Here is a 17510-nt window from a genome sequence, read left to right as displayed (position 1 = left end):
AATGGGTGAAAATTCTTAGGCCTGGGCTTAGCCCACGAGCTTAATATTTCCGTACCAGCCTCCAAAAGCCCCAACAAGCTCTCGGGTCCATCGACAGACCTAGTCTCGTTATTAGTTACCTAAATCGGTTGGAATGCCCTCGAACAATGATTTGGCCGGAGAAACCCAAATAACCGTTCAATTAGATTCGTGGGACCCTTGATTGGTCAGTTGTTGATTTTGGAACACAACAATGTAAATGGGTCTGGATCTAGCCCATGAGCCGCCAGGCTCAGCCACAACTAGGCGAAACATCTGAACATGGGCTATTCCAGCTCAGTCCAGTTTCGGCCCTACTCTTGAAGATATCCGCCCAGTCCAGGGCGCCTGAGTGAGATGGTGAATGTAGCATGCGCATGCGACACCGTGTCAGTTATTAGGTAGGGTGTGGGGCCCATCGTGTAGATGACCTAGCCCTAGAATCAGATTTGTCCACTCAAAATGTGGGTCACACTTCCATGAGAGAAGGAGCATGGATACAACCTACAATTCACTCTTAGCTCATTCGAGGTTATGGTTCAGAACATTTTCCATCTGATTGCCGGACCCGATCTCCCAAGCACGTGTCACATAGCCAGATGTACCGCGATGCCTCTTTTTAATCTCACTCGCGCAACTCCCTCCACAAAAGTCAAGATAGGCAAGGTGAAATTGGGGGAGCGGATTGCCTGTGACGCGGACACCGTGTGGCCGTGCCCGGCGCTGTGTGTGGCCCACAGAGATGTATTTGATAACTCCACTCCGTCCATCTGTTTTTAAAGATCACAATAGGACAATGTAGTAAAAATAATATGTGTAAAAAACCTATGTGGGCCACCCCAAACGAAACAGTGGGAATGGAAACGTCCATCCTTGAAACCTTCCTGGAGCTGACCATGATTTTCGTATGCCATCCAAATCGTTCATAGTGTTATCACCACTCAGATAAACTGTATGCACAAATAAAATCCTGATACAAAACTTCTGTCACCCTCAGGCGTTCAATACCCACTGTTTTGGGTGGTATGGCCCACGTGAGTTTTGGATCTTCCTAATTTTTAGATTTCTGCCCCATTGTAGTCTTTAAAAACAGATGGACGGAGTGGATTTATCACGAACATCTCTGTGGGCCCCATACAGCCCCGGTCACAGGTATATCTCTGTGCGGGGAATCACAGGCGATCTGCTCCTGTGAAATTGGGCGAGAGAACTCAGAGGAGAAGAGAGAGAGAGAGAGAGCAGGATGGTACGCACGGGCGGAGTAGAGTTCGACGAAAGTCCTCCGGACTTCGATCCGAGTAACCCGTACGGAGATCCGGTGGCGATGCTGGAATACAGAGAGTATCTGGTGAGGGAGAAATGGATAGACATAGAGAAGGCGAAAATACTGCGGGAGAAGGTGAAATGGTGCTACCGCATCGAGGGCGTCAACCACCTCCAGAAATGCAAACACCTCGTCCAGCAGTACCTCGACGCTACACGTGGCATCGGCTGGGGCAAGGACTCCCGTCCTCCCGATCTCCACGGTACTTTTCTCCTCCTCCTCCTGATGCAAGCAGTTGGTGCCAATGGGATCCAGACGGTTTATCTGATTGGTGTCGCCGTGGATGATGGCGGACGCCTCTGAAATCTTACAGATTGGAAGATCGTACCTTTCCAATTTTCCTCTTTTTTCTAGGCCGTTGATGTTGACAGGCCATCCGAGGAAGGGAAGATTTTTGGGGTGACAATATTCTAATCTCCTCAGTTGTGCCGTTTGGATCACCTAAACCATGGGCCTCGCTTGCCCGCATCAGGACCCCCTTTTTTTTTTTAATTCTTTTCTTTTTTGGCTGGGTTTCTTTCCTTTTTTCCTCACATTCTTTTATTTGATTTTTAGGTCCTAAGGTTGAGGAGTGATCCTGCTTGGAGCGTTGAGGTGAGTTGATTTTTGGTTGATCTGATTTGTTGTAATTATATAATTTGGTTGGATTTTTTGAGTTTGTGTTTATGGGTGTTTGTTATTTTGTTGAATTTGACCGAATTGTATTCAGGTGTTTGGGTGATCGAATTTGTTAGACTTTGTACGATTAGGTAGATACTAGATATTTTAATACATCATGAGAGTGTGTGTACTGACCATTCAAAAAAGAAGAAGTTCTAAAACTCCAATGTGTTCATTCTTTGTTTGGGTGCCTTGAGAATGTGATTGGGCAGAATATAGTTCTGTCCATAATGTAACGAATCATTTTTCATTTTTATTTTTTAAAAATATTTTAAATGACGTCAGGGTATCCCCGCCCCATTTTGAGGCGAGACTATTCCCTACGGATGCATGCAATCACCCGCAAACCACGTGCATCAGGTAATCCCGGGGAGCGGAATCGAACTCATGTCTGTGGGGAGCACACCCAAAACACTTGCCGTTTGCCCAAACCCTATGTGGGTATAATGTAACGAATCATAAACTTGAATGAGTAATACCATGATTTTGTTACAATTCTTACTATGGTGATACTGTGATGGCAATGCTTATGTTCTTAATTCTTATGGTATAGCGGTGGTGCTATAAAACCCTAATGTGTTTGTTCTTTGTTTGATTTCTTGAGAATGCGATTGGGCAGAATTGAACCAAGGGAGAAGCTGGGAGGAATGGGTACTGTTGCTAGAAATGACCACAGGAGAACCAAGCTTGTGTTCTCAGCTCCATCTTCATCTGGGGTTGGTGAGTGCAACCCAGCAAAGGTGGAGACTATAAAACTGAGATGCAGCTGTCTTTGGATCCTTAACAGTTTTATTATCGAAGGCAACCCATAAAGTTTCTTAACATGAATCTGGTGATCCAGGCTGTGCCCACAGAAGCATTATTTGAAGGTTGCTGAGATTAGGGCCGCTGTCTTAGTGTGTAGCCTTGACTGGTTTATATGGGTGACACTTATCCACTGCCTCAATGGATAGCCTCCCATCTTTTTCTTTCAATCAATCATCACTACCTAAAAAAAAAGTAGACATGAATTGATCAAATGCCAAATTCATGTTGAGAAGATAGAAAAACAATCAACCGCTTGGTGGTTTTTGCTTTCGATGCCTGAAATGTTTCTGTGAGAAACATGCTTTAAGTTCATGTGTGGCTAGATTACTTTTTTATTTGACTTGATGTAGCTTGAAGAGGAAGGTTCTGTGGCTAAGGTGAAGGAATGACGGAGCTCATTTAGGGTGGATGACTGGGTAGGTTATTGTCCTACCATGAAGCTAAAATTACAAAGAGCAAAGCTTAGACAGTTGAATAGGTAATATTCGGGAGCATATAGGCTAAAGGTTATTATTAGAAAAGTTCTGAGAAATATATGAGGAAGAGGATAAGCCTATTTATGTGAAAGAAAGGGCAAGAAAGAACAACTTAAAGATATAATTAAAAAGAAGGCGAGTTGGAAATTAAATGGAGAGTCGGAGTCAGAGGTCAAGGGTGTTTCTTTGTCTATGGTTGGAAGTTTGGACAAAAATACAGATTCTTTCATGGAATAACAAGTGCAAGGAGGAGACAAGATTCTCAGTTTGGTGGTGGACAGTGAAAGAATTGAGGTGGGACAAATTTGCACAGTACTAGTGAAGTTTTATTTGGCAGAAGAGTGGGTGACACCGAAACTCGACAATCTCTCATTTGAGCAAATTCTAGAGGAGGAAGCAAATTGGTTGGAGAGGCAGATTTGGGGGGCTGACAAGGCCAAGGAAAATCAAGATTGAGTTTTCTCCATTCGGAGGAGAACGATGTGACCCACCTTTTAGATTGTTTGCATTGAGCAAAGCCATCCAACCACCCATGTTTTTTTGACCAAGTTTAAACCATGGGCCTCCCGGATCCAATTCAATTAGATCCTGAGCTCTATGACTTGGAAAAGTCTTGTGCGACTCATCTAAGCCAACTCGAACTTGGTTGGACCCAATCTGGTTTGACACTAGAAGTCACCTAGATGATTCACATGATTCAAGTGAGTCGGGACGATTCCCCCCCAACCGGGCTAGTTGAGTCAATGCACCTCCAACTCGGCCAAACTACTATTTGACTTAGGACTGAACGAGCCAGTCTAGGTTGTCGAGTCTTAAAACTCTGATTAGACGTGTGCCCGGGCTACAACTTAGAGGAATGTGCATCTCAATACCAACCCAAATGGCCATTAGAATTAGCCAGTGAAATTTGGACAACTAACCCTTCGAACACACACACACACAAAGAATTTGGAAAGCTAACGATTTTATCTTTTAACCGCACATTTTATAGGCACCAATTGAATGCTTTGGATTATTTAGTTAGTATGGTTTTAGGGCTATGCTCTTTGTAGAGTGATAGTAATGGTGACTTATTTGTCTTCTTTCAAGTCGTTGAAATACAAATGACCTTTGGATTTGAAATCATTGCTTATATGCCTGGTATTGGCCATAATTTACAAAAAAAAACATCTTGTAGTATGAGAAAGAGGAATGGTTAAGGATTTACCTTGTGTGAGATATCACATTGTTTGGTGAACCCTGGGAATTATCGAAGTATAGGATTTTCATCTAGGGCATTCTAATGCATTGTAGATTCTTATCCAAGACTTGATTCATTTGATGATGCCATGTGAGTTGTTGAAAGTGTATGGCTAACCTAATTATGGAAGTTACCTAAGGGATTGGTGTAGGCTGCCATGAGATAAAGATCTAAAGAGTTTTGATTCCGAACTATTATGTCCAAGGTCTAATATCCACGATGGATCCTATGATTTGGACTATCTAATTAACGTGCATATATGCCGTATGCTACATGTGGCATATGAAACACCACAACTTAAAAAATGGCAGCAAACTATTGCCTTAGTCTTCTTCTTTGAATTTTATATAATATAATTGTAATCATCTGCAATGTGCAGTGCCATTTATAGGTCCCCAACCATGACTTGATGATGTCAGCCAAGGCCCACGGTAGGGCCTAGCATGTGCTGATTTTGGGTTGTTTGTCGCAAAATTTTGGACCCACATGTCAGATATCCCATTCACCATTTGTGAACGATTGGAAGGCTAATGTAGAAGATATGATCAATGTTATCAAAATCATACGATTCACGATATGAATCGTACGATTCATATCACATCGTATGGGTGTACGATTTGAATTGTACACCCAAATCATAAATCTTAAATAATGGCACGAATTGTAAGACAATTGTAGACTGCGTAAATGGATTTAAAAAAAAATCCTGAAAAGATCAATTAATTATTATTTTTTTATTCAATTTTTTTCCTTTTCTTTGTACACTTTTGCTTATAAAATATGAAAAGGCTCTCCCCTATTAAAAATGTCCTCATTTTCTCTTTTGAGAGAGAGAGAGAGAGAGAGGATTTTGATATTAAAAAACCCAAAACAAAGAAATCAAGATATCTTTTGATTCACGTTGGAATCGAATGCCATTTTTTCTAACATGATTTTACACTCAAGAAAGGTAAAAAACAAAATTTTTAAGGACTCATGTACGTTTTTAAGGTAATTTTTTTGAAAGACAACAAACAAAAACAAAGGAAAAAGACAAGAATCTTTTACTATCATGATATGTATACCATATACATTTTCTCAATTGATAATATCACGATATGTATTACTTTTTTAGTACATGTCAATGGTAAATGGATGATTGGTGAGTTTTTAATCTTTTAAGATTTACTCATATCTTTTCATATGCCTTTTATAAATATTTTTTGTAAATTGGGAAAAATCTTACAATTTGCGATTCAAAATTATTCAATTGCTTTTACAATTTGTGATACGATAACGATTTTGACAACATTGGATATGATTATATTGCTCTTTTTTTTTTTTGGGGGGTGTTATTTCTACTCTTGTCGATTTCTCTGCAATTTGGGTGTCACGATCTCATTGACTCGATAATCCGGTTGCACCATTTAAGTATCAGAGCATGTCATCTTAGGGTTTTTTTTTACTCTACATCATCTCCTAATGGCTTCGAAGGGGGTGAATTAGGAAGAGTTTGCACAAGCAACCTGATCCATATATTCATAGAGTGAGTAGATTAACTTACGCATATAATACAATGGGCAAACACACTAATCATGTGGAACCAAGTTGTTCCGCATCCATTGCGATACGGCTGTAATGGCCGATATGTATAGGTAATGGCCATGACCATTACATGACACGGTGGTGAAACAAGGCAATTCGTTTTTTGGGACCATATCGGTCGTTATGGATAAGTTTTCTCAAGTACTGTAAGGGAAGAAATTTAAATATCAATGAAGTTATTTCTCTCTCTTTCTGTACTCTAATATTCCCTGTGAGCATATATGTGTTCATATCTTTGTGATTTGGATGTTGCGATCTCATTCACTCGATAATTAGGTTGCGGCGTTTTAATATTAGAGCATGCCATCGTAGGATTTAAATATCAATGAAGTTATTTATATGCGTGTTCATTTCTTTGTAATTTGGGTGTCGCGATCTCATTGACTCGATAATTGGGTTACGCTAGTTTAGTATCAGAGCATGTCATCTTAGGTTTTTTTTACTCTACATCATCTCCTAATGGCTTCGAAGGGAGTGAATTAGGAAGAGTTTGCACAAGCAACCTGATCCACGTATTCATAGAGTTAGTAGATCAACTCACGCATATAGTACAATGGGCAATCACACTAATCATGTGGAACCAAGGTGTTCTGCATCCATTACGATATGGCCATAAAGGCCAATACATATAGGTAATAGCCGTGACCGTTACATGACATGGCGGTGAAACAAGGCAGTTGGTTTTCTGGGACTGTATTTGTCATTATGGATCAATTTTCTTAAGTACTATAGGGGAAGAAATTTAAATATCAATGAAGTTATCTCTCTCTTTCTCTCTAGTCTAATATTCCCAGTGAGCATATATTGTGTTCATATCTTTGCGATTTGGGTCTTGTCACGATCGCATTCACTTGATAATCAGGTTGCACCAATTTAATATTAGAGCATGTCATCTTAGGTTTAAAATTTTTATTTTATTTAAATTCTACATCATCTTCTAATGGCTTCGAAGGGGGTGGCTCAGAAAGAGTTTGTATAAGCAACCTGATCCACGTATTCATAGAACGAGTAGATCAACTAAGGCATGTGGTACAGTGGGCAATTGCACTAATCAAGTGGAAGCAAGGTGTTCCGCACTCTTTACGATATGGTCGTAATAGCCGATATGTATAGGTAATGGTTGTGACCGTTATGTGATCTGAGGTAGTTGGCTTTTTGGGACCATGTTGCTCGTTAACAGGTCATTTTTCTTGAGTACTGTAGGGGAAGAAATCTAACTTCAATGAACTTATCTCTCTCTCTCTCTCTCTCTCTCTCTCTCTCTCTCTCCCCTCTAATATTCATTGTGAGCGTATGCCTGATAATTTCTTTGCGATTTGGGTGTCACAATCTCATCGACTCGATAATGGGGTTGTAGCAGTTCAATACCAAAGCATGTCATCTTTTAGGAGTTTTTTTTTTTACCCTACATCATCTTCTAATGGCTTCGAAGGGGATGACTCGGGAAGAGTTTGCACAAGCAACCCGATCCACATATTTGAGTGAGTAGATTAACTCACGCATATAGTACAATGGGCAATCTGACTAATCAAGTGGAACAAGGTGTTCCATATCCGTTACTATATGACCGTAAATGCCGATATGTATAGGTAATGGCCGTGACCATTACCGTTACGTGATACGGTGATGAAATGGGGTAGATGGTTTTATGGGACCGTATTGGCCGTTATAGCCTTAAAGATCAGTTTTCTTAAGTACTGTAGGGGAAGAAATTTAAATATCAATGAAATTATTTCTCTCTCTCTCTCTCTCTACTCTAATATCCCCTGTGAGCATATGCGTGTTCATTTTTTTTGAGATGTGTGTTGCGATATCATTGATTAGATAATCGGGTTGCACCAATTTATATCAGAGCATGTCATCGTGGGATTTTTTTTTTTCTAGTCTACATCATCTCCTAATGGCTTCGAAGGGGGTGCCTTGGGAAGAGTTTGCACAAGCAACTTGATCCATGTATTCATAGAGCGAGTAGATCAACTCACACAATCGGTACAATGGGCAATCTCACTAGTTAAGTGGAACTATGGAAGAGCTTTGGCATGGAGGGAATCCGAGAATGAAGTTGGAGCAGGTGGACACATAAGGGAAGGTTCCTACTAAGGTTCTAACCAACAACGGACGGCCTCAACTTGTGAAGATGCCAATAATTAAATCCTTTGATTGTTAGAACGGGAAGTGTTTGCACAAGCAACTTGATCCATGTATCCATAGAGCGAGTAGATCAACTCACACATACGGCACAATGGGCAATCTCACTAGTATAGTGAAACTATGGAAGAGCTTTGGCATGGAGGGAATCCGAGAACGAAATTAGAGCACGTGGACACATAAGAGAATGTTCCTACTAAGGTTCTAACCAACAACGGACAGCCTCAACTTGTTAAGATACAAATTATTAAATCCTTCGATTGTTAGAATTGGACAGAGAGCTCGAATTAATGTAGAAATTCCAGAATTTCATGGTCGTTTGCATGTTAATGACTTCATCAATTGGTTAAGAAAAATGTGGAAAAGGTGTTCAAGTATAAGGACATTGCGGACAATTAGAAAGTTAAGTTAGTAGCTATGAAGTTTTCTTGTTACGTGTTTGCATGGTGGGACTATCTCCAAGCCTAATGAATCTGTCAAGGTAAGGAGAAAGTAAATCCCTGGGAAATGATAAAAAAGAAGTTAAAAAGAAAGTTCCTACTCATGACTTATGTACGTGACCTCATTAAAGGAACAAATTGGTATATGAATACATTGAGAAGTTCTATACGTGGATATTATGGGCAGGCTTTCATGAGTATGAAGACCAAACGATTTCAAGATATCTTAATGGTCTTAGCTAGAATACAAGAGATTACTTGACTTTCAAAGATGCATTTAAGATGTTCAGTGTATGCTCTCTTCATTAAAAGTCGAGGAGATAATTTATTCAGGACTTGGAAGATGATTTGGTGCCCCACGATGATTGTCATCGACGATGCGACAGTATGCTAACTTCCCATGTAAAGCGACCACGAGACCTTCCATAGGTCAAGGGATGATGGGCCAACATCCAGCAATGAAGCCACACCTTAGCCCGGCTGGAGGTGGCTATAAACGATGGGCTAGTGCACTTAGTCGGGGTAAAACAACACTCTTTTCACATGCTTTAAATGTAGACTCGATGCGACTTGAGATGGCTTGAGACGAGTCACCCAGTCAAACCTTTTCTATTTAAACAAAACTCAAAGAGGGATAGGCGAGATTTGAACCCTCACCTTTTCTTAGAGAAACATGGCCTTCAACCAAGGCACTGAACTTCTTGTTGTAGGCATCGTCATATATTTTATATCTTTAATTATTGTATGTTTATTAATATGACTAGTTTTTTCATCATCATCATTGAATCCTTGTCCCAATGCTGTTCTGCCATTTGACTCTATTGAGGACCAGACCTACAGTTAGACCATAGGTCATCAAGTCTTTTTGTACTACCTCCATCCATGTCCTTTTGGGCCTTCCCCTTGCCCCTTTAGAGCCTTTAACTTGTACCAACTCACTTCTAACTGGCGCGGTTCTTGGTGTCCGTTGCACTCCGTACATTAAATATTGAGTCGAGTCATGTGCAGACTCTATCGACTCCAAGTCAACCCGACCTGGCTGGATATCTAGTTGAGTTTTTGAACTACTGTTGGGCAGGGCACTAAAGTTCATGTGTAGTTAGTGACTGGGAGAGGCTCAGGTTGAGCTTATTGGTCCATCTGGTCAGGTGACGCTGGGCTGGGACCTAAAGAATTTGACCTGTTTCGATTTTTGCTCCTGGCTCAAGTTAGGGCTTACCACAACCTACTGATTCTACTAGTGTGATCTGTTGGCTGAAATTGATGTGGTTGGAATGCTACATGGTCTTGTTTATTTTTGCCAAAACTTCCATTGTGGCTTATATGCTAAGGCCCTATTTGGTAGACTTCTGAAAATGACTTCATCTCATTTTAGTTATCAGTAATTATATATTAGAGATCTTGGTAGGCACCCAAAGAATGAGTTTTCTTGTCAACAGTTATGTATTAGAGATCAAGATCTCTAATACATTACTGTTTCGATTCCCCTCCTTGGCTTTACCCGATACAAGTGGTTGTGGGTGATTGCGTGTGTATCCGCAGGGATTAGTCTCACTTCAAAAAGAGGTGGGGATGCTCTGTGTCTTCAAAAAAAAAACAACTTTGAATGTTAGAATAATAAGCAGGCATCTACCAAACGGGGCCCAAGCATTCTCCTTTGATGTCTTGTTCTGAGGGAGATGATCTTTTCTTTTCTTTTCTTTTCTGGGTACCTTGCAGGTACAGCAAATTGCCATTCAGATGCGGGAGGAAATGGAAAAGGTGATGTTAAAACGGATCTGGTGAATTCGTGTTTTCATTAATCAATTTCCGATATTTGTTTCTTTTGCATGTGAAGGTGATTTTTACCATAATCAAAATAACGGACGGCTTGGATGGATGATGTTTGAATTTCTTGCCAACGTTGCACAAAATAAGCTTTTCTTTTGCCATGATTATAGGGTTATGGTGCATTTGGATGTTGTGGTTCCCAAATCTTTTGATTATGAATTTTTGACAGAGCCGGTGGTTGTCCGTTTCTCCACATGTTTGAGGCGGCACAAAAATTCAATGCTGTATTAGGTGGAATGATCTCCTTTTTTAATTTTTTTTTTAATTAATTAATTTATTTTAAAAAATTCCCCAATCAAAGTAAAATGAGATTGTCGAGGTTGATTTGGTCAGAGAATGTTGGTTTTTACACCATCCAAAATTGTGATCTGAATGGATACCCATCCATCGTGTTGGACACCAACAGCAAAGCTTTGTTACTGGTGATTCTTAGCACCCGTTTGGATCGTAAGTTACTTATGTCGCAAGTAACTTATCTTAGTTTCTACTTATTAAGAACATAAGTATGTTTGGTAAACAACCTACTTATCAGCTTCTCCTCTATTTGGTCTCTCCTATGCCTCTCTTCAGCAATGTATGAAAAGTTGAAAAGCTAAAAAAAATTAACTAAAGTGATCAAGTACTTTTAAGTAAAAAAGTTGCTTATAACTAGTGGTAAACCAAAACTTACTAGTCTGAAATAAACTTACTGACTGCTGTAAGTAGAAAACGTGGTATCCAAACGGGCCTTTAATGTCTGATCCAGATGGGATGGTATGTGTTTGGAATCAAATGGTGTTTGCTGGCCAGTTCAGCTATTTGTCTTTGTGACGGTAGGTGCTATTGGAAGATTCTCTTTGGACTTGTGTGATCAGCAGAATTTCCACAGCTGGTGAAATAATCTTTTAGGTTATTGTATCCGAAGAAAAGTACGAGTTTTGATGGTGATTTGTGAAGTCCATCCAATGATTGGGGTCATCTGGAGAGCATGATTTGTGCTGATGGATGGTTCTGATCATCTGCAGTAGCTGCTTGTGGATCCATTTGAAATGCATGATGCAGAATTCAGGGAGTCACAGCACAGGAAGCAGTTGGGATGGGGATGCTTGCAATTAAAACCTTCCAGAGATGGGGCCCACCGTAATTTTGTATAACCCATCCAATTCATTCAAAACTCCGGTGGGCCACACCACGTGATTTGGAGGCTTTGGGTGGAAGCGGATTGCATGCTAGGTAAACTCTGTGGGGGCTCCAAGGAAAATTTTGATCATAAACACGCCCCTATTTCTCCTGCGGGAGTAAATGGTATGGAATTAACAGTATTATTGCAAAAGGATTGCATGCCTGGAAATATCACGATATTTTTACAGTCCAATCCCATGTTTGGAATTAAATTCTTCCTTCGGGAAATACACTGTATTAAGTGAAGCCTGCATTGGGTGGAACAGGAAATTGTAATCAAGAAACTAGATTTTACAACTGATGCACAGACACTTGTAAACATATACAACTCGAATGCCATGTGTAAAGGACATGTATAGATGGACGGCATGGATAAAACACATGCATCAACTTGGGCCCCACAAATTTAGCAGATTTTGAAATACACCAGAAATCTTGCAGTATTTATGATTGGTAGCGGATGATGTTATACTGAGATTGAGCTAATCCCTCTGGTTGCTTCCAAACCTCAGATGGAATTTGCACAGGACCAATTGCAATTTCATACTAACTAATACCACATCATGCACCAACGTTGCCAGATGTCTGGAAAGTTTGCCTTAGTCAAATACCTTGTGTAGCAAGAAACTTGTGCAGGTTGTTGACAATGAAGGGTAATAATTATCCTAAAGACTAAAGACAGAAGTAGGTGAATTACAGATATATAAATATAAGTGGGTGATTTGACAAGGGTTTGGAATCCTCTGCAGCAACTGTGAAGGGATTGGGTGGTGGCACCAACACCACCCATATCCCTGGTGATGGAACTACCTGGGCCCACCAGGATGTATGCGTTTTATCCCACAAGGGCCTTCCATTTTGTGAGCTTATTTTACAGTTGAGCCTAAAATTGAAGCATTTCCAAAGCTCAAGTGGATCGCTTATTTTACAGTTGAGCCTAAAATTGAAGCATTTCCAAAGCTCAAGTGGATCACACTATAGGAGATTGAATGTTTTGAAAACTTGTTGAGGGTTAAAAAAGTTTGGATCAAACTAATATTTGTGTTTTCCTTGCATCCAAATCCACCTTAACAGGTTGGATGGCAAATAAGGGCCCTAGGAAGGTTTCAAAGGTGGATGTTGTTATATCCATTGTTTCTTGCAGTGTGGTCCACTTGAGCTTTAGATATGCTTCGATTTTGGGCTTATGATATAAAATGAGTTGGAAAAATGGATGGACAAAGTGGATGAAACACATACATTATAGCAAGCCCCACAGAGTCTAGTCACCAGGGATATCTGCTATGATGGGTCAACCCAAAAACGGTCACCAGTCCCAGCAAAAGAAGCAATGAAGTTTAGAGAGGATTTTGAAATCCATTTCAACCAAAAAACAATCACTAGTCCTAGTAGAAGAAACAATGAAGTTTACAGAGGATTTTGAAATCCATTTCATATTTGTGGCCTCCATGATGATGAACATGTTTTTATTCAAGCTATTTATCCAAATGTGCCCTTTACATGCGACAATCAAGTCACACATGTATATGCATACAGGCAACCAACATTATTTGTGAAATCTGGTCCGTTGATTACAATTTAATGGTCCACCAAATGTAAGTTTTACTTAATAAAGTGTTTTTAAAAAAAAGAAGAATTTGATCCCAAATGTAGAATTGAATGGTCAATATCATAATATTTCCAGACAAAATAATCATTGTGCAATAATAATGTTAACTCTACCTAATACAACTCCATGCCATTTAATCCTGCGTAGCAAACAAGGCCTTAATGAATCAATTGGTTGCTTACTCTGTTCTGTCCAACCAATTGATTTTTTTTCTTCTTTAATCAATTATCATTGAGGAATATAAGTGTGCCCCAAGACCATGAACTTGAGACAATGCTAGGAAAGATGTGTGTATTATGGCATAAAACAAGATTGGTGCATATGTATACGTTTGTTGTATAAGAGGAAACATTCAACATTGTTGGATATCTAGAAAGTTCTAACTTAGTCATTCAGCTTACTAATGCAGCACGTATACTTGTGCCACTTTGCTAATAAATATCTCAAAGAGATTCATTTATGAGCAAGAGTAGGTGAATTACAAATATATAAATATAGGTGAGTAGCTTGATGACCCCCCACAAAACCCCACACCAAGATTGGAATGATCACGGAGAAAATGGAGTAAAAGCCTTGCTTGTTTAAAGGTAAATTCTTTTTTAAGTTTTAAATATGCATGCTTACAAGCAGTTTATACATGTATAACATGAACTCACACTCACACCTCTGCACTCACACCATAGTAGACTTTCACGACAATGGGTACTAGAACCCGTGACCTCTGATGAAACCAGTCCACCACTGACTATGAGTAAGACCACATAAGCAGATTATATTTTGCAGTACTCCTTGAATTACAAAAGAATCAAAAGAAAAGACATGTTTTGCAATTAGGCTCCGGTGCATCCTAATGCCACCGTAGAGAACGGATTAGTAGCGCCCCGGTCTCACCTGAGATGGTGTGGCCTTACTGTGGAGCCCACCTTGATATATGTATTCTATATCTCCATTTTCTTAGATCGTTTTATGGCGTGAGCCTAAAAACAAATAATAAACAGTGGTGATTGAATGCCTTACCGTTGAGAACTTCGTAGGACCCAGTTCCACCATATTGTTGAGGTCAGGTTTATTTTCTATCCAACTTGCAGATAAAGTTACATGAACCTGGACGAAGGGGATAAAATATCAACTTGATCCAAAACTTTTGTAGCCCATTAACAGTCAATCGCCATTGTTTGTATGGTATGGTCCGCCTGTCACTTGGAGCTGCTTCATTTTTGGGTCAAGCTGATATTTATGTTTCCCTTTCATCCAAGTATATGTGACCTTAAGAACATGTCAGGTAGAAAATAAGCATCACGGTGGGCCCTAGCACGGTTTCAACGGTGGGCCTCATTATCACCGCTGTTTCATGTGGTGTGGTCCACTTAAACCTTGGATCTGCCTCATTTTTTGGAATTATATCTTAGAAAAATATGGAAATTTTGAAGGATGGCGTGGATAGACCCCATACATCACGGGCTCCTCAGAGCGCTAGCCTGTGGCGAGCTCTGGACAGGCAGGGGAGTACCCAATCCGCATCCGCAGCGGACAGTCAGCGTGGGAAACTGAAGAAAAGTAATGGCAGGGATTGTCCGTTAGGTGAGTTCTGAAACAAGGGCCATACCATGATAGGAAGCACTTAGATGGGCGGTTCAGATTAACAGATCAACGCTGCCACGTCTACCATGCAAAAATCGCTGTACCATATTCCGGTTGTACCGGCGCCACGGTATCACCCCATAATCAGGATTTTGCGTGGTGTAGACCCAACGCAGTACCCACGTCTTTTCATTAGACCAACAAAAAAATTAAGCACTAAACTAAACCCCTGCTTTTTTCACTACTTTACTCTGATAAGAAGGGATATTTTCGTCAAAAAGCTAACGTCCATGCTTTAAAATCGCATTTGATAAGATAAGTTTCTCCCCGGCGAAAAAAGAAAAAAAAAGCGTTTTACGGACTCCCCTGCAATGCTAATTTTTTCTAATTCCATTTCCATACACGTCGGAGCCCTGCACATCTATACACACGAGCGTCAACATGAAAACGCATGTGCGAAATCTGAGCTTTCCATCCTGTTGGAAGATGTACTTAGATATTCTGGATTAAAAAAACAAAAAGCAGTTACAATCCTCAGGTGGAGCCACAATGTACGAAGCAAACTGACGGCTAGAACAAAATTTCTAGTGGTCCATTTTATTTTATATTCTATTGTGAATCTGTTGTGTTAAATGGCTTAATTTTCAGGCCAGAGGATCTAAAAGTATAACCGACTGATGGAAAGATCTTATCAAGCACGTGTCACATGTTGACACCTGTATCTGCGCGTGAACGAGCAGGTCTCCGCATGCACGTGGAATTAACAAACCTCTCGTAGTAAGGGGCCTACATTATCAGCTGCATTGAGCGGGAGCGGATTAAGTGAGACCCGGATCAACAGACGTGGGAGGGACCTTGACTGTGGGGTCCACTTTGATGTATGTGACTACATCCACGCCATCCATCGGTATTTAAAGCTCATTTAAGTGCATGATCCAGAAAATGAAGTAGTTCCAAATCCCAGATGGACCATAGTACAGGAAACAGTGGTGATTGACCAATAAAAACTTCCTGTGGACCATAAAAGCTTTGGATTAAGATGATATTTGTGTGGTAGGTTTGTGACCTTATCAACAGGTTGGATGGTAAATAAACATTCCGGTAGAATCCATGTAGTTTTTAATGATGAGAATTCAATCACTATTTCCTGTGGTGTCGTCTACCTATGAATTGAGTCCGCTTTATATTCATGATTATATCTAAAATGAGCTTTCAAAATGGTTGGACGGTGTGGATTTAAGGCGCATCCATCACTGTGAGCCCCATAGTCAGGGTCTCAACCACCTTGGTGGATCCCGGGTCTCACCTAATCCACTCCCGGGGCACGTGCGCTCTTCCAGTATCATGCAAACAAACAAGAAGGGTCCGGAATCCGATACAACACCTGTTTTAGGCACGCGTAAAACACCCATGCTCTGTGCTTCCCACCATTCTATGTATGTAAATCCAATCCGTCCATCGAATTCTACCTTCGAATTTAGACCTAGGGAAAAAGGAGATTGAAGAAATACTTCTGAGATGGGCCACAACAAAGGGATCAGTGGGGATGAGATGTAGCTACAGTTTTGTGTGTGAGGCCACCATGGTATATACCTTTCATCGAAACCACTAATCATATGTAGCTTATCAGAATGGATTGGAAATAGATAAATCGGCCAGATAAAAACTCATTCGGGCCACCCCACGTGATCTTAGAGGTTTTAGGATGAAAATTTTCCCATTGGTGTGGTCCTTCAGATTTTTATTTTTCTGATTTTTTTAATATACGGTTCAAATAACACTTCTCACATTCTGGACGGAGTGGATTTGCATACATAACACGTCGAATCCTCAGAACTTGGATATTTGACGCGCTGGCGTAAAACAGCTGTTGTAGACGATTCCCGTCCAACGAAAGGCACCACGTTGCAGAGCATCACTCTAGCTGCTTACACGTACATTATCTCCGACACGTTTGTTAAAGAGACGCCCTCACACTCCATGGAAAACACGTGCCAGAGACAACGGCCAATAGGTTGGTTGAGAGCGGATTAGGTGTTACCCGGGTAACAGCTTAGGGGTATTACCCGTACCGTGGGGCCCACCTTGATGATTTTATGTATATCCACGCCGTCCATCCGTTTATCCAGAAAGTTTTAGATGGGATACCAAAACCTATGCATATAAAAATCTCAGGTGGGCCACACCACGGGAAACAGTGTTGATTGAGTGCCTCACCATTAAAAATTCTAAAGGGCCCATCGTAAGGTTTTCATAATTTTTATTTTCAATCCAAACTTTTTATAATGTCAAAAATATATGGATAAAGGTAAATTATAAATATAAGACTTATCCAAAACGATTTTGGCACACAAATTTTTTTTAATGGTTATTCATCACTATTTCTATTGGAATGGTCCACTTGAAATTTTTATCTTCTTAATTTTGGTATGGAGTCATAAAAGGAGATTAAAAAACATATGGACGGTGTGGATATATAAAAAATACATCAAGGTGGGCCCTAAATTTCTAGGGTAACACCCACTAAGCTGTTACCCGGGTAATACTAATCCGCTGCCAATAGGTTTGGCACACGTGGCGCTAAATGATTCGCGAAAAGGCCCCTCGTAATCCAAGTCATGCTTTCGCGCGT

The 17510-nt window shown here is 40.3% G+C and overlaps 1 protein-coding gene across 2 annotated transcripts; it reads left to right on the top strand.

Annotated features, from left to right (window-relative positions):
• The first annotated feature begins 1211 nt into the window (after nucleotides 1–1211).
• On the top strand, nucleotides 1212–10628 carry LOC131247991 (NADH dehydrogenase [ubiquinone] 1 beta subcomplex subunit 10-B-like). 2 transcript variants are annotated; one of them, XR_009172112.1, is made up of 4 exons: nucleotides 1212–1544; nucleotides 1898–1936; nucleotides 10417–10458; nucleotides 10535–10628. XR_009172112.1 is itself a non-coding variant. In XM_058248017.1 (3 exons), the coding sequence occupies exons 1-2, from the start codon at nucleotides 1262–1264 to the stop codon at nucleotides 1915–1917; spliced, it is 303 nt and encodes a 100-aa protein (XP_058104000.1). In that variant the 5' UTR covers nucleotides 1212–1261; the 3' UTR covers nucleotides 1918–1936; nucleotides 10417–10628. The 2 variants fall into 2 exon arrangements, 1 of the variants encoding a protein (XP_058104000.1); XM_058248017.1 differs by having other exon boundaries at nucleotides 10417–10628.
• Nucleotides 10629–17510: the final 6882 nt, after the last annotated feature.

This window comes from Magnolia sinica, chromosome 6, assembly GCF_029962835.1.
Source record: "Magnolia sinica isolate HGM2019 chromosome 6, MsV1, whole genome shotgun sequence".
Taxonomy (NCBI): Eukaryota; Viridiplantae; Streptophyta; class Magnoliopsida; order Magnoliales; family Magnoliaceae; genus Magnolia; species Magnolia sinica.
Note: the sequence above shows the minus strand (reverse complement) of the source record. Positions and strands in the feature narration are given on the sequence as shown.

What these genes read in the sequence shown, in the direction of transcription:
- LOC131247991 (XM_058248017.1), top strand. Translation starts at nt 1,262, where the DNA reads ATGGTACGCACGGGCGGAGTAGAGTTCGACGAAAGTCCTCCGGACTTC. An exon ending in CCGTCCTCCCGATCTCCACG is followed by an intron (nt 1,545 to 1,897) that starts GTACTTTTCTCC and finishes TTTGATTTTTAG; the next exon opens with GTCCTAAGGTTGAGGAGTGA.